The 15,629-nt window shown below is 46.9% G+C and overlaps 1 protein-coding gene across 3 annotated transcripts in view; it reads left to right on the top strand.

Moving 5' to 3' along the window:
* The first annotated feature begins 6,986 nt into the window (after positions 1–6,986).
* The window catches only part of ABLIM3 (actin binding LIM protein family member 3), a 127,130-nt gene continuing 118,487 nt past the window's right edge, over positions 6,987–15,629 (top strand). For all 3 annotated transcript variants that reach the window (XR_009053170.1, XR_009053169.1, XM_057731471.1), the window contains exons 1-2: positions 6,987–7,124; positions 7,516–7,615. Coding sequence is in view for 1 of the 3 variants with exons in the window: in XM_057731471.1 (XP_057587454.1) it covers positions 7,603–7,615 (13 nt within the window). In the remaining 2 variants the exon portion in view is untranslated. The remainder of the gene's footprint in view (positions 7,125–7,515; positions 7,616–15,629) is intronic.

Genomic DNA, 15,629 nt, shown 5'->3' with positions numbered 1-15,629 from the left:
CTTAGTATGGTATTCCACAACCTCCGTATGGGTGGTAATTTAAATTGTTTCCCATTCTCTTTGCATTACCAATAAAATAATGCTGCAATGGGATTTCCTCCCTGTCCCCTTCGTGAGTGTTCCTCTATGACAGAAGGAGAACTTTACTCTTAGATGCAATTCCCAAATGGAAGAAAACCAGTCATGAGAATGTCTAGCAATCTAGGGGTCGCCTAGACCCCGAGACCTTTCCTCCTCGCTACTATCCTCTCCGTTAGTTCACTGCATGACGTTAGCCAATTCCCACCGCCTCTGGGACTCTGTAGGAGGAGGAGCTTATTTTTGATGAATTCTAAGACCTCTCGCAGTAATAGCGATCTAAAACTTGATGAGCCCAGGTAGTGAACCTGCAGGGTTCTCTCACAAGTAGATGTGTGATTCCCTTCCGGAGGTTATGAGGTGTTGCAGGGGGCCCGTGGGCTGCAATGTGTCGCTCCAGGCAGTGGCACGCGCTCTAATGGTGTCCCTGGGGGAAGGACTAGTACCCATATACTGCTGAGTTCTGCTTGCCCTTTTCCATGCCCCTCCTGGATATCAGGGGATATGATGTCACCTTTTGCAAATTCTGTGTAAATAACTGAGCTTGAATCTCTAAGTTACAATGAGATGAGGGAAAAATAATCACCACTTACTTTGCATAGACTTTAATTTACAAAGCACACAGTTTCTCATTTCATTCGTGGAACAACTCCGAGATACACACAGGAAAGGGAGAATTATAATACATGTTATAATGTTTAATGGACACTGTTATTCATTATAGCTGAGTAGACTGAGACAACAAGAATTAATTGGTTGCCCAAGGTCACATAGCTAGAAAGTGAGAGCAAACCTGGAACCCAGGTCTTCTGATTCCCAGTCCTTTTCTTGTGCACAGGGCAGCATTGAACTTCCCAGCCGTATAGCTGTGAAGACCCATTTGTAATCCTTAATTCTAGGAAAGACATGCATCCTCAGCAGATTCTAAAGGATTTAGTGGAAGACCATATTCAGAGATAGAATTTAGTTCTTTTAAAAAAATTATTTGTTGAAGTATAGTTGATTTACAACGTTGTACCAATCTCTGCTGTACAGCAAAGTGACTCAGTTATACACATATACACATTCTTTTTTTTTTTTTTAATAGAATTTAGTTCTTAAAGAGCCAAGTGAATAAAGAGGGAAGAGAGCCAAATTGGGGGAAGAGGGCATGGGAGCTAATGTGACTGATCTCTAAGAAGAGGTGAGTAAGTCCATGTTGTCTGAGAGGCTTTTACTTCACCCATTAATTAAAGATACTCTCTGGGATACTTTAGCTAGCTGGTCACAGAAGGCCTCTCTAGGGAGGTGGCAATTAAGCTAAGACCTAGGAGATGAGGATATTCCAGCTTTGCAAAGAGACCGGAGAAAAGCAAACCAGGAATAGGGAACAAACAGCACGTGTGTAGTTTCCAAGAGGAACAAACTCACTGAAAGGCCAAGGAATCCCTCTGTGCAGGAAGCCAAAGGGAAGAGGGGTATACAATAAGGTGGGCCCCCTTAATGACTGATCTGGGCTCAGAGGATGACTTCCAGGAGACAAGACTTGAGGGAATCTTCAGGAAATGACTGGCTGTATTCAAGGAAGCACAGCAGAATGGGGCCCTGGCAGGAGAACTGTAGGCAGAAGAGAAATTATTGGTGAATAATAATTGGGTAAGACTCAGTCTCTTAATCCGTAAAGTGGAAAACTAGGATGGAAGGTTCGCTGACGTCCCTTTTAGATTGGGTTTACAGAAACTGAGCCCAGAGAAGGCTGGCCAAGAGAATGGCAGGCCTGTGTCCAGCTCTCACATCTCCCAGATTCCCATCCGGAGCTGGCTCCACCCCAGCTCCTTGATTCTGCTGGCAGGGTGGCTGTCAGGAAGGAGGTTCAGGCTGCGGTCGGACGTGAGCTCGAGGCCTCAGCAGAACCCTGCGGTGGGACCGTCTGCCCAGAGCTCCCCCGCAGCTAGCACTGCAGCCCCCAACACTCTGATCTCAAAGCCAGTCCCTTTGTTCCCCCCAGAAGCTTCCCAAAGACCTCAGGAACCCCTTTGATTTTTTTTTTTTCTAACATGTCTCCACAAAACAATATGAGGAACAAGAGGAAAAGCATGGCCCCATCACAAAGCTATCTCAATCAGAAAAACAGGCCTGCATCCTGCCAGTTCCACTTAGTTTTGGGGACTCTCCCAGGAAGAAGAGTTGCAGACATGGGGTTAGGAATTACCACACATCTCCTAGTGGGAAGACCACTCTTCACTCAGACCTGGGTCTCTTCACAAACCTGGGAGATCAAGGGTCCCTGCACCAGCCTAGAACATGGTCAGACCTTCAGCCAAACTCCAACCACAGGACACTCAGATGCTTAGAACCAAACACGTTAGCATGAAAGGAACTTCAGGACTCGTGTGGTCCAGCCTTCCATTTGTAAACATGGAAACTCTGGCCCAGAGAGGGTCATCTTACACATCAGTCTGGTTGCTCCAAGGCAGATAAGAGCCAGGTGTATGAGCACCTGCTCGATGCCCGACACGGTGCTAAGTCGTTACATCTGTCATTGCTGCTGATGCGCACAGTGAGGGAATTACTGTCATAACCTCCGCGGTACATGCTACGAAGCTATGGCCTAGAGAGGGTAAGTCACTTGCCTAAGGTCACACAGCTGTGAAGAATAGAGCCAGGACTCTAATTCGAACCATTGTATCCCATCGCCCCCAGGCTAATTCACATCCTGCTGCGTCAGGACTGTAAGCAGGACCTCTGACCTCCCAGCCCAGTGAAGCCACTTCCATTCCAGGTCCATTAATCCTGAATGTGGTCTTGACTATTTGCACCCCACTCAGCTCTTCCACAAGGAACCTGTTAGATTCGTGTCCTGTCCTGCCTCCCCCATGGACCTGTGATTCTCTTTTGCCACTTAGTTCTGCACCCTCTTCTTCCCCCACCCCTACACCAAATCATGATGGTGGTTCCTTCCTCTTCAGCCCTCAGGTCAGATGTCACCTGTTAGGGAGACACCCATCCATTAGTGTCCACGATTGCCCCCCTCTTCTCTTACTCTGCAGATTGTAATAATAAGTCTGTGTGTTTATGTACTGTCTCCTCCCCAGCCCCCTTCCTGGACATACAGTACTTGGCAGGGAGTCAACATTCAATCAGAAGTTATTGAATAAATGAACAAATGAATGAATGAACGAAACATTGAAGGAATACCTTAGTTCTTTAAATAAATTTCTACCAATATCTCTTACATCTTACATGTGTCCAAATGATTTTGTTAAACCTACATAATCCAAAAGCGCACCTGATCCCAGGGCCTGGTAATTAGGAGTGTGCCCTCCCAGGTCTTTCTCTGTGTATTATAGATCTATGTATATGTAGTACCTATACAGGATACCATTTGTAGAAAGAATGGTTTAACTATTTTGCATGATATATTATGTATATTCTGCATGTTCTCTGTATTATATATGTATTATATAGCATATAATACAATATCCCCACATGTATACGTTATCCTAAAGAAGGACATACTGTATATATTTTTCTGCAATTTTCTTTCCTTATTTAGTCACATACAATGAAAATCTTCCCTCACTACTGCCTGTAGATCTGTGTCATGTTGTTAAAAACTACATATTATTTTTCAAATATAAATAAGTATAGTGCTCCCTCTTGGAGGGATAGTCAGATAGTCTAGGAGTGGCAAGTGGAAACTATCAGATCACAAGCACCCACCTCTGTCCACCACTCCCACCCCTCATAGGGCAGAGGGATTTTTGTATTCAAAGTGAGGATGAATGAGAGCGTATTCATGAACGGACAGGAGCAGCACAGGAGTGGAGTGAGGGGCAGGCTGATGTGGAGGACATAAGTACAAGACGGAGCTGGATGGCACCCAGAGGTACACAAATGGAGAGAAAATTTGGGACCTAGGGCTGCCTTAGGCGACAATAGCAATGAGGCGGCAGAAAGCGGAGAGGAGAGCCAGAGACGGCCCCAGTTAGGGACAGGGAGTCAGGAAAGAAGGGGGCTCTTCGAGGAGAAGAAAAGCATAATGGGGGCAGTGGCCTGGGTGAAGCTGGCCCCCAAGGTTTCCTCTTTGCCACTGAAGAACATGGAAAATCTGTCTCCCAATGGTTTTGCCACCTGGTTTTCCAACACCTGGGAGCATTTGTCTGTTTCCGAGTGAGACTTGTTTATCTCCATTCTGGAGTCATAAAGTTCAAAACAAACTTCCAAACAAAGGGACCCTCTGCTCTGCAGTCCTCAGCTCCATTCTCTTGTGAGGGCAGAGCCAAGATTCTGCTTTCCTGATGGTTTTCACAGCCGATTCCACCAAGGATCCCCCCGCCCCCCGCCCAGCTTCCTCCTGCGTCTTTCCCGGCTGCCTTGGATTGTTGTGAACATCCTCATGGGTATAGCTTTTTCAGCCTCTTTTAACCCTTTTCTTCCTATCCTAGTAGCTGTGCAGGGAGGATAAGATTGTGTCCCCAGCAGAAGCTAATTGGGGCTTTTAGAGTAGACCAGTGGTCTCTCCAAAGAGCTGAATTCATCAGCACCCAGGTGGACGTAGTATTAAAAAGAACCCTAGGCAAGAAGAACTGGTCCGTTAATCCCCCTGTAATTGGAAAATCCTGAGGCATATTTTCAGGGCCACCACTCTGTGGAAAAGCCCAAAAGTTCTACATCAGTAGAAAATGACAGGACTGGCTCTGAGGGCAGGTGTAAGTGAGGGATGATATTAATAATTAGCATGCATCCAGTCTTTATTTGTCATACATACGACAATTCATGAGGTAGGTACCATATTATAATCATTTTATAGATGAAAAATTTGAGGCTCTTAGCGGCTGAGTCTCTTGCTAATAAGTGATGGAGCTGAGACTGAAAATCGGCCAGGCTGGAAACTGCTCTTAACCAAGCTACCATCTGGTTTACCTAGTTCATACTTGGCTTAGTTAATTACTGTCTATCCTCACACCCCCCAAAAGATTTATGCTCCAGGAGGCCAGGGTCCTTGTCTGTCCTGTCATATCCCCAGATGTCAGCACAGGGCCTAGCACAAAGTAGACACTCAATAAATGACTGCTGAGTGAGTGAGTGAATGAATGAATGAATGATATGCTTTTATTTGACTCTAAATCTGAAATCTGAAAAGTTCTGAACATTGAGGTTTTGGGTGATAACTAAATATGTTCACTGTACAGTCTTATTAATTTTACATATTAAATCTATCTGAACTTTCTCCCAGGGTGAAAAAAATCTTTTTTCCATGCATTAATAACCTAGCAAGTTACATGTAACTTGGGAATTGAATAAAGAATCTCAATCTGAAAATGTGGGGGGTCTCTAAAGAGATACTTGGGAATCATTTAAGTATTTATTAAGCATTACTATGTTTTCAAAGTTATTGTAGGCCTTTTCAGTACCAGAGTAGCCTGTGAATCACCTGGGATGCTTGTTTAAAATGCAGAGCAAGGGAACCAGGAGCCACTTTTGCAGATCTCTCAGGTGATTGTTGTACAAACAAAGTTGTGAGGAGATTAGGGTTATTCCCCCTCCATTGTCAACAATTCCTAATAAGCTATCAAAATGTGCTTCCAATCCATTGACCCTTCAATTTATCTAAAGATCCTTTAATCACTGTCATATCTTGGGGTCCTGAGCCATATCAAATTTTCTCACCCAGTGTAAGGTAGAAACATTGTATTTATCTAAAAGATGTTCTTTCCCCAGTTTTAAGAGGTTGGCCACCTACCCTTACCCTGGCATCTCAGACTCTGGTGCACTGACTCACTCTCACAAGGGACCAACCTAGAAATGAGAAAATCTGGTCCAGTTCTACCACCAGATGCTGTGTGTCTGAGGGCAAGTAGCTCTTTGACCCACTGTTTTCTTGTCTACAAATTGGGGGGTGTGAGTGTTCACAGCTTTTTTTATTCTACACGTGCTCTAACCAGAGACATTCTATAGACAGGGATTATGTGTCCTTTCAGTCTTGTTTTTCTACACTCAGAAGTCATGGTTCTCTGACCATGAACTAGATTCAGAAGGTGACAGGGTAAGTAGTCAGGGGAATGTAAAGAATCTCACCCCACTGAATCCACCATGACCAAGAGAATCAGAATACAGGTTTCTTTAATACACACCTACAAAACCTAATTACAGGGAAAAAAAAAAACTTTTGGCCATACAAAACTGGGTGAACCAGTGAGGTTGAGTCATGAGGGTACATACTTGCTGTTTGCCTAAGACAGGGAGGTATTTCAAGGTGGGGGTTCCTAGACCTTCTACTCTGAGGGCTGCAAGATATTAGATCCAGAAAAGACCTGGGGTGTTCTGTCAACAAATATTTATTGATACCCACTATGTACCAGGTGCTCTTCTAGGTATTGTGGGCCTGGCAGTGATCCTAACTGACAAGACCCATTCTTTGATGGAGCTAACATTCTCATGGAGAAGAGGGATGATTTAAAAAAAAAAATGTAACAAATGAGTCGGTGATAAGGGGTATATAGGGACCAAAGTTAGGAGACTGGAGGGACCCCGAATCTCTCATCCAGTTGTCCACCTTCCCCACCTTCTACACTTGAGGAAGAAGAGGCAGAGACAGCAGTGACCTGCTCGAGACCAGACTACACCCAGCTGGTGAGAAGCAGAGTTGGAAGTGAACACTGTCTTCCTGTAAGGCCAATCCTTTCTTCACAGCCCCTCCTGATGAAGGGTCTATTTTCCTATCATCGTCTAGTCCTTAGAGCCCAGTATCGAGGGAGGAAAACAGCGCTCAAGCACCCCCTTGTTGGCCCCAGGACACAGGGTCCCATCCATCCGCCTTCACAGCCCAGGACCCAGGGAGAAGCCTGGGGCGGGGCCTGGACGCGCCCACGCGTCCAGCAGGTGGCAGCAGAGAGCGGCCGCGCCCCCCGCGCAGCCACCCCGCGAGCCCGCATCATGGATGTCGAGCTCTCCGATTTCGCTCTGCTCGCCTTGGAATTCGAGACCCCAGACGAGGACCAGGATTCATGAACCGGTCGCAGGGGCCCAGGCAGGGGCCTCTGGCTCCCGACGCTGGCCGAGAGGTGGGTCCCGCGGCGGTTCGCTGCTTGCGGCGGCTGGGCGGGGACGCGCTGCCCGGCGGAGCCCGGCGCCCCGCGCGCTGCCCCCGCCCTGCCTCCCTGTGGTCCACACCCCCTTTGGGCTCCCGAGCCGCTGGGCTGCAATCGTCGGGGTGCGCGCGAGCAGGCGCCGCCAGCCCCGCTTCTGCCCGGCGGGCAGTCGGGTGCCAGGGGCGGGCGGACCCGGGCGCCCGCGTCCTCTCTGCTTCCTCCTCCTTCCTGCTCTCACCTGCGCCTCTTAGCCCACTCGCCTTCAAGGCCGGGGGCTACAGCCCAGACTGAGAGGAGGCCAGCAGAACGAGAGAGAGCACCTGAGGATACCGAGCTGACACTGGACTGCCCTTTTCACCCCCAGGTGATGAGTGAGGTCGGAAGATCAGATGATTTAAAAAGCATCTGGAGTCTCCGTATTGAATGAAAGACCCAGTGCAAAGGCATCACCATGAACACGAGCAGTAAGTGGGTCCTCCTCTTCTTTGCCATGGGAACAGGGTGGGGGCGGGAGGTGCAGGAGCCGGCGCTGGGGCTGCCTGGAAGGAGGAAGGAGGCCTGGCACGGGGTGGACACATGGCCCCCAGACTCCTCCTTGGTCCTTTCTGTGCTCCCGCCAGGCACAGGGACAAGGCTCCCGCTTTTCATGATGATTTGCTAATGTTTTATCGGCAGCGCCACTTGTCTCTGTGGGGAAGGCTGCTTGTCTCCTTCTAGCAATGCCTGGGAAGGCCTCAGAAGCAGTAGTGTGGCTATTGTCTGACTGTGGGGGCTCTGAGGAGACCTCCGGGCTCACAGCTGGAAAGCCAAGGAAGGCCTGCTTGTCCTGGAGCCGGGAGGAGCAGGGAGGCTGGCCTCAGGCTGATGGGTGGGCGGATGTGGGTAGGCCGTAGGATAGGAATGAGCAGTTTGATAAACAGATCATCAGGAAGCCACCTTTGGGTCTGGAGATTGTGAAATATCCCGCTCTTGTGCTCAGGCAGCCTCAGGGGCCCAGGGCTGATTTTTTCACACACCTGCAGGCTGTTAGCCATCATAAAAATTAGAGAAAAGAGACAAGCCTTTTGGCCAAGGTCTATAACATCCCAGAAGCAGCAACTGCTTTGCAGAGCCAGGACCAGACATTTTGCTGCTGGGCTGAGCCTCAGCTGCTGAGAAATGCAGTAAGAAATATAAGGAGGCCCAATCCCTTTCTCTTCAATATAGTCCCTTTGACCCACAGGCACCTGTTGGTGCAGGTGGCATGGGTGCCACCTGGAGGGAGGTCTGGGTTCTAGTCCCCCCTCCTGCCTCCTGGCCAGCTTCCCTTGTCTGGGTCATTTAGCAGCAAGCAGGTGGGGTTGCTGAACTGGAGAACCCCTAGGAACATTCACTTCCCTGGGTCTATGACTTTGCCATCTCCTCTCTGGGATCCCAAATTGCTCATCTGTAAAATGGGGAGGGTTGAATTAGAGGTTTTTCTAATCTAAGAATCTGCAAGTTTCTTCTAAAAAAGCTAGAGCTGAGAAGCAAGGCTGTAAAAATCAGTACCTTTTGAGGCTGTATCGAGACCAAACCCAGTTTCCTCACCCTCCTTCCATTTCAGGGCTGTTGGCATGGAGGGGAGGAAAAAGTGAAAGCCAGGGAGATGGAAATGAAATATATTTATTTACTATGTATTTGTATGACTCATCTCTTTGCCATCTTCCTTTGTGTATTACATAGCTATACTAAGCAAGCAAGTATAGCTGGACTCTCTCTGCCTCTTACAGCCCAAGAATTTTGCTTTGATTTTCACCATCTGGAACAGGGCTGAGGCTTCACACCAGGTTCAGGAAAAGAGCAAAATTAGGTAGACCCGATCACCTAGTGGGCCACATATTTGCATCCGTGTGCTCTCAGACAAGTAAGAATATAAACTTCCTGTCACTTCTCGCTATCTCTAGGAGAAAAAAATGTTTTTATGGGAGTCCTTTCTTACTAAACGACAGAAGAGAAAGATGGCTCATTTATTTTTCAAGGAACTAAGAAATAAGGGAACAAGCAACAGACACAGACCCTGCCCTTTTCTCTCTCTGGAATCATAAGGAACTCATGTCCCATTAGCAAACTGAGTGTTCCTAAAAGAAGGAAACAGATTTTACTTTTTTTTTTTTTTTTAATAACAACCAGTAGAATTGAATACTGCAGAAGAAGAGGACTAACAAAAATGCCATTCCAGCCTCATATACTTTTCATAAGTGGGGAGAGTGTGTTTATTTTCCAGGAGTTGTGGAAAATAAACAGAGTAGAGTGACTTGGACAGCCTCGGGGTCCCTGAAGTTCCCTAGGAGGAAGAGCTTCTCTAAAGGGCTGCCTGGGGCACACTGTGGAGAAACTCACACCCAGGCTTAAAGGCTGGGTTTCATCGTCATTGAGGTTCCTCTCCACACTGGGAGTCTGCAAAAGGAAAGAGTAGAAATCAGACCTTGCAGGAGTGATGGGGTCATAAGGTCACAGGGACAGAGCATTGGCATGAGGTCCTTGGGGTGACCTGATGTAAGCAAAAATGCTCTCCCCTTTAGGATGTGAAATTCTTAACTCAATCCTCATGCCTGAAAGTGAACCTAAGAGAAACTGTAACTCAGTTTTTCTTTCACTTCCACTTTCACTCTTTACCAGCCACTGGGCTATGCATTTCACCTGCACCATCTCCCTAAACTCTCACATCCAACCTGTGAGATGGGCATTGTTGCTCCAGTTCTACAGGTGAAACCTTTTAGCTAATGTTCAATGACTTCTTCAAGTCATGCAGCTAATTGCTGGGTTATGAAAGGTACTTGGATGTGTAACGTTTTCAACAGTGTGTGCCATTCCTAATCAACAGTTCAGATGTCACCATTGGGGGGGGCAAAGCGTGAGCTGATGATTCATTGTTGATCCTTCCATCTGGAGAAGAGGAGGATGGGCTGCAGTCTCGGGACAGCATGGAAGAGTTGATATAGCACGGGCCCTGGAATCAGGTGGGCCCAGGTTCTAGTTCTCTTATTTTCACTTGTTAACTGTGTAGTCCTCAGCATGGTTGTCTTATCTGCAAAATGGGAATGATGGGACCTACCTTAGCGTGGTATGGAGATAATTGTGCACGTGTGGTGTAAATCTGGAGAGTGGTACCCAAGATATAGCTGGCATCAAGTCAGCGATGGTGGCCAGGCTGTCCTTGTCACTGCAATAGTCATTGTGATTCTTGTCATTGTTGACTTTATGAAATTAGCAAGCAGGTCACTAAACCTCTAGGATGTCACACCTTTGTCATAAATTGAAAGCAATGTGGAAGTGTGATCTTGAGGATTAAACAGGATTGTGAGAGATTGCTTTGTAGGTATATGTACATTTTTTTTATTAATAAGAAACACGTCTTAGATGGCAAAAACGGGGGAGTGCCCAGTCAACAACTCCTCAGAGTACATTTTCGTTTCATCAGAATTCTTTCTTCTGAAATCTAGCTAAGCTTTAGCATACCACAAAGCAGGGCTGTGAGAGAAATGGGTAATTTTGGAGATGCAGAGTGGGGTGGTGGTCCAGACATGGCAGAATGCAACAGGTGGGCTACAGCCCTCTGAGCCAGTAAGGGAAGGGGGAGGAGAGCTCCCTGCAGAGAGAACAAGACACCCAAGGCATGAGGAGGACACCCAGGGAAGTACTGTGGGGTGGGGCTGCTGTCCAGCCTTTCCTTCCTCCTGCACACACCCAGCTTCATTCCAGGGATCGGTTAGTTGACTCCTAACCTACCGAGGCAGCCTCCTAACTGGTCTCTCCTTCACCCACTCCAGCTCCCTTCAATATCGCCCATCCACCCTCCACGTCACACTCTGCTTAAAATGTGGATCCCATTGCTCTTAAGATGTGAGAGGAGACCCCTCAGCAAGGCCTGCAGAGTCTCCTGTGGCCCAGCCTTGCTCACAGCCCAACCTCATCCACACATGCATCCACGTTCTCCATGTTCCCATCACGTCTGCCTCCTCCTATTCCCTCCTGGAAAGCTCCCTGCCTCCAGCACCAGCCCCTCTGCCCACCACACCTCTTCACTCAGGCTGGCCCCTCCTCACCCTCCCAGGCCCCAGTCCAGCTAACACTCCCTGATGATGTTCTCCTCCATGCACCTTGGCCCTGTTCCTTCAGAGCCTCTGTCATCACACACTCACCCCTGTGGTCGCATTTTCCTGAACCTACAGAGCAAGAAAAGAGCTGGCCCCAGACCCCTTGCTCTCACAATAATCCCCAGAGCCACTAGGGCCTCACCACCTAATGTGTATTTTCTTAGGCAACAATAAATCTTTGGTTATTCCCTGTCAGTGTCTCCCATTCCCTGTTGGCCCTAGGAGTTCCCAAGACCTGGGAATCAAAGCCAGGGGAGACTGAGTTGACCCCAGAGCATCAGAGGCCCTGAGCACCAAGTCAGTCCTGTGTGTCGTAAAATGCTGTGCTTTGCTTGGCTTGGAACTCCCAGAGTTCCTGAAGGCTGTGGCTTTCCTAGGCACAGAGCTGGCACTGGCTCATCCTTGAGGCTGGAGAGCATCCTGCTTACCACATACAGTGGTACCAAGAGCCATTCTGCCTCATGTCACTGGCTTCCTCTGGTGGCCTTGGTTGTTTTCATGGATTGGCATGCCAATAAGCTACTTTTTTGGAGTAGACCTAGTTTTGTTGAAGAGAGCACTGAAGGGTCGTATAACCCTCACAAAGGTGTCAAGGGATGAGCAGACAGCACACTGGGGCAGTAAAAGCCCAAGCTTCAGCGTATGGATTCCTCAGTTCAAACTCAAGATCTATCATGTACTCTATGACCTTGGACAGGATAGATCATGTCTCAACCTGAATTTTTATCATTATAAAATGTTGGCAATAGTGCCAGTCAGGACCAGATGCACAATTTGAGGGGAGTTAAACAGAAGGAGTCTTTGCAAATGTGGGAGAAGGGTTTAGAGAAGCAAACAAGGAGAAGCCAGGATGGCCCAGGACTGGGAGGCTAGTAACAGCGACCCACTCTTACCACACCTGCCCCCAGGCCTAAAATTAAAAAAAAAAAGGAAGCCAGAGACCCAGTACACTGTAGGGGAGAGACTGCCAGATAGGAGCTGTAGCCCCTGGCTCCCGGGAGGCAGCCAGCTCATGGCAATACCCCAAGGAAGGAACCAGGGGAATAAATATCCTGACCTCTCTCTCCTTCCTCCCTTGGATTGGTACCCAACCCAACCAGGAGCCAGAGGGCAAGGAAGGAAGTTGATGGGCCCACCATGGTCAGCCTCCCAGGGTAGAGGGGGAGCAGAATGGATCTGGGGAGGCAAGGGATTTCAGCACTGAAGACACCCAGCACAAGGAGTGCGATGACCTTCCTCTGCTAATGTCATTGCCCGTGTCAGGAACTCTAAGAATTCCTAGAGAAAAGGATCCATTATCAACACAAACACAAGAGGATGCCCTCTAAGGAAATTCTAAATTTGCAAAACAGGTGAAATAGGGATGATTGTATACTTTATAAGAATAGAGATTTTTTTTTTTAAACAGTGCTTCCTAAATGAATGGAGCACTTGACCCATGACCACTTGAGGCTAAAGGGAGTGTTGGTTAGGGCGTTAGAGGAATAATATAAGGAACAATGTTAAAACCATCCAAAATGAGTATAACACATCTCTGCAAATCACTGTGTGATTTCAAGAGTACTTGCATTGCGTAAAGGAAGTGATATCAGTTCTGAACTCCAGCTTTCCTATCTGGCAAAAGCCTTAACTGACTGAGATAACATCTGGTGTCGTGAATGTCAACAACTGGCCAATACCCAACATTAGCCAGATACCATTGTGAAGAACAAAAAACAACCAGAAGTATGTAAGCACCTCTTACTTGTTGGGTGTTTCGCCAGTTAAATTGTTTTCCTGCAGTTCTTAAGAGCACAGCTGGGTTCGCATTCCAGCCCTGCCCTTTCCCTGCTGTGTGTGCTTGGACAAGTCACTTACCTTCTCTGTACCTCCCTCTGATCCTCATCTCAAATGATAATCACAGGCAGTGTAGTGACAGTGCCTCTTTCATAGAGTTGTTACAAAGAATAAATAGGTTAGTAGTTGTGAATTGCTTAAAACGGTGCCTGGCATATAGCAAGTGTTTATAAAATTAATAAAAATACTGTATATTAGTTTGCTAGAGCTGCTGTAATAAAGTACTACAAACTGGGTGGCTTAAAAACCAAAAATGTATTATCTCACAGTTCTGGAGCTGAAAGTCCAAAATCAAAGTGTCAGCAGGGTTGGTTCTTTCTGAGGAAATGATCTGCTCCAGGCCCCTCTCCTGGGTTGTGGGTGGCCGTCTTCCCTCTGTGTCTCTTCACATCGCCTTCTGCCTATGCATATCTCTGTGTCCAAAGTCCCCCTTTTGATAAGGACACCAGTCTTAGTGGATGAGGGCCCACCCTAATGACATTATTTTAATTTGATAACCTCTGTAAAGACCGTATATCCAAATAAGGTCACATTCTGGAATAATAGGGGTTAGGACATGTATACATGAATTTGAGGGGACACAAATCCGTAACATAGTGTTTGTTAAGTAAATGACTCCTCAAGGGGACCATTTCTCTGTGGATCAGTTTTCCTGAATACCAGCCACTCCCCTGGGCTAGTGTAGGATGCTGATAGTTGGTTATCTACCTAGTCTTGATGCTTAAACCCTAATTTTACCAGCTCTGGCCAGCAGAGGTGGAGCCTGCCCCTTGAGAACTTGAAGGGAAGCATTCACACATAGGAGATGCCCAGAAAAGAGCAGCGTGGTGACTCAGTATACCACAGTCAGTGGTCTGCAGAAAACACGCTCCCCACCCTACTCCTGTCCTGGTGATTACGCACAACTGTAGCATTTCAACAGTGAAATGGAATTTACAGTCATCGTATCGTTTTTCTATCTGCCTAGTTCCTAGGAATATCCAACAGGGGGAATAAGAATTGGATTGTTTTGTGTGTTCACTCAACAGATATTTACTGACCACCATCTCTGCACCAGGCATGTTGCTGGAGACACAGCAGTGAATATAACAGGCATGGTCCTTGCCTTCATGGATCATCTAGGTCCAGCAAAATGGGCCAGCTGGTGGCCAGCATGATGGGTCATGGTTTTTTTGCCCTGCGTCAGGGTTTCAGTGAATTTGAATTATTTGCAAACACTCAGAAATCAAAATTGGGATTTCTCGCTTCTCTTTTGAAAACAGCTGAAAGACCTTGCCTCCCTGCCCCTATGTTCCTACATGACAGACAACAGTCAGTAGAATTGCCTGCATGCCGGGGGGCATATACTGGTCTCTAAGGAGCCGCAGTCGCCACCACTTCCTGTTACATTGCGCAAGGACAGCTTAATACTTTTCTGTTATCTTGCGACTGTAGGCATTTGAGTTTCTTTTTAATTGAAGTTGAATTGATTTACAAGATTGTGTTAGTTTCAGGTATACAGCAAAGTGTTTCAGATATATATATTTTTTTCGATTCTTTTCCATTATAGGTTATTAAAAGATATTGAGTATGGTCCCCTGTGCTATTTAGTAAATCCTTGTTGTTTACCTATTTTGTATATGGGTGTTTGCATTTTTAAGCCCTAGTCTAGTAGATGATCCGTATAACATCAGACACAGAGGTGAGGAAATTGCAGCATATCTGTTCATCATGGGAGAAAGTCCTATCTGGAGTTAGCAGTTGATTAACACTGCCATGCCATAAAATGCTCTTGAAGTGAGCAAAATGTCCTGCTTCATGTCCTTATTTCCCCAGCTGACCCATTCCCAGGGGGTGCTATCATATCCCGTTGGATACAGTTGGGCAAACAGTGTCCCGCCCCCATCTCCTAGTGGTCAGTTTCACTTCCAGGGGAATCTGTTAGTAGGGGATGGGACACAGATCAAAGGAAAGCAGTTCTGAATAACTGGTGCCAGCTCTGGGTACCTTTTCCAGCCCAAAGGAAGGTACCCTGAGAGGGTGGACTATTCCCAAGATTGTTGTGACATATGGGACATGCCTGGTGCAATGGAGGACATCTGGTCAAGAACATGAGCTCCATATCAGTAAGGTCGGTTTATACACCCACCCAGCTCAGGAATAATTACTAAAAGGTCACACATTGACCCCGGATGGCTACTCAAGACCTCTTCTCTGTTATGATGGGGGTCTCCTGCGTGAGAAAGAAAGGTGAGAAATTGGATAATGCCCACATAATTTCTTCAGTTGAGAGCAGATTTTTCTTCATTGCTCTAGAAGAAAGCAGTGTAGCAAATCATTCATAGAAAGCCAAGCAAAGCACCTAGCACATTGTCTGCGCTCAAAAGATATTTGATGAATCAGTTCACTAATGAATATTCATCTTCAGTCCACTCTCTTTTTCTTTATGAAGATCTCTCTTAGTTTCGTCTTTTGCCAAGTTGCCCACCTGGATATTTCAAGGCACTTCAAATTTAAACTAAAATTTAATAAACTTATTCTTTAA

This window comes from Hippopotamus amphibius, chromosome 1 (assembly GCF_030028045.1).
Source record: "Hippopotamus amphibius kiboko isolate mHipAmp2 chromosome 1, mHipAmp2.hap2, whole genome shotgun sequence".
Taxonomy (NCBI): Eukaryota; Metazoa; Chordata; class Mammalia; order Artiodactyla; family Hippopotamidae; genus Hippopotamus; species Hippopotamus amphibius.
Note: the sequence above shows the minus strand (reverse complement) of the source record. Positions and strands in the feature narration are given on the sequence as shown.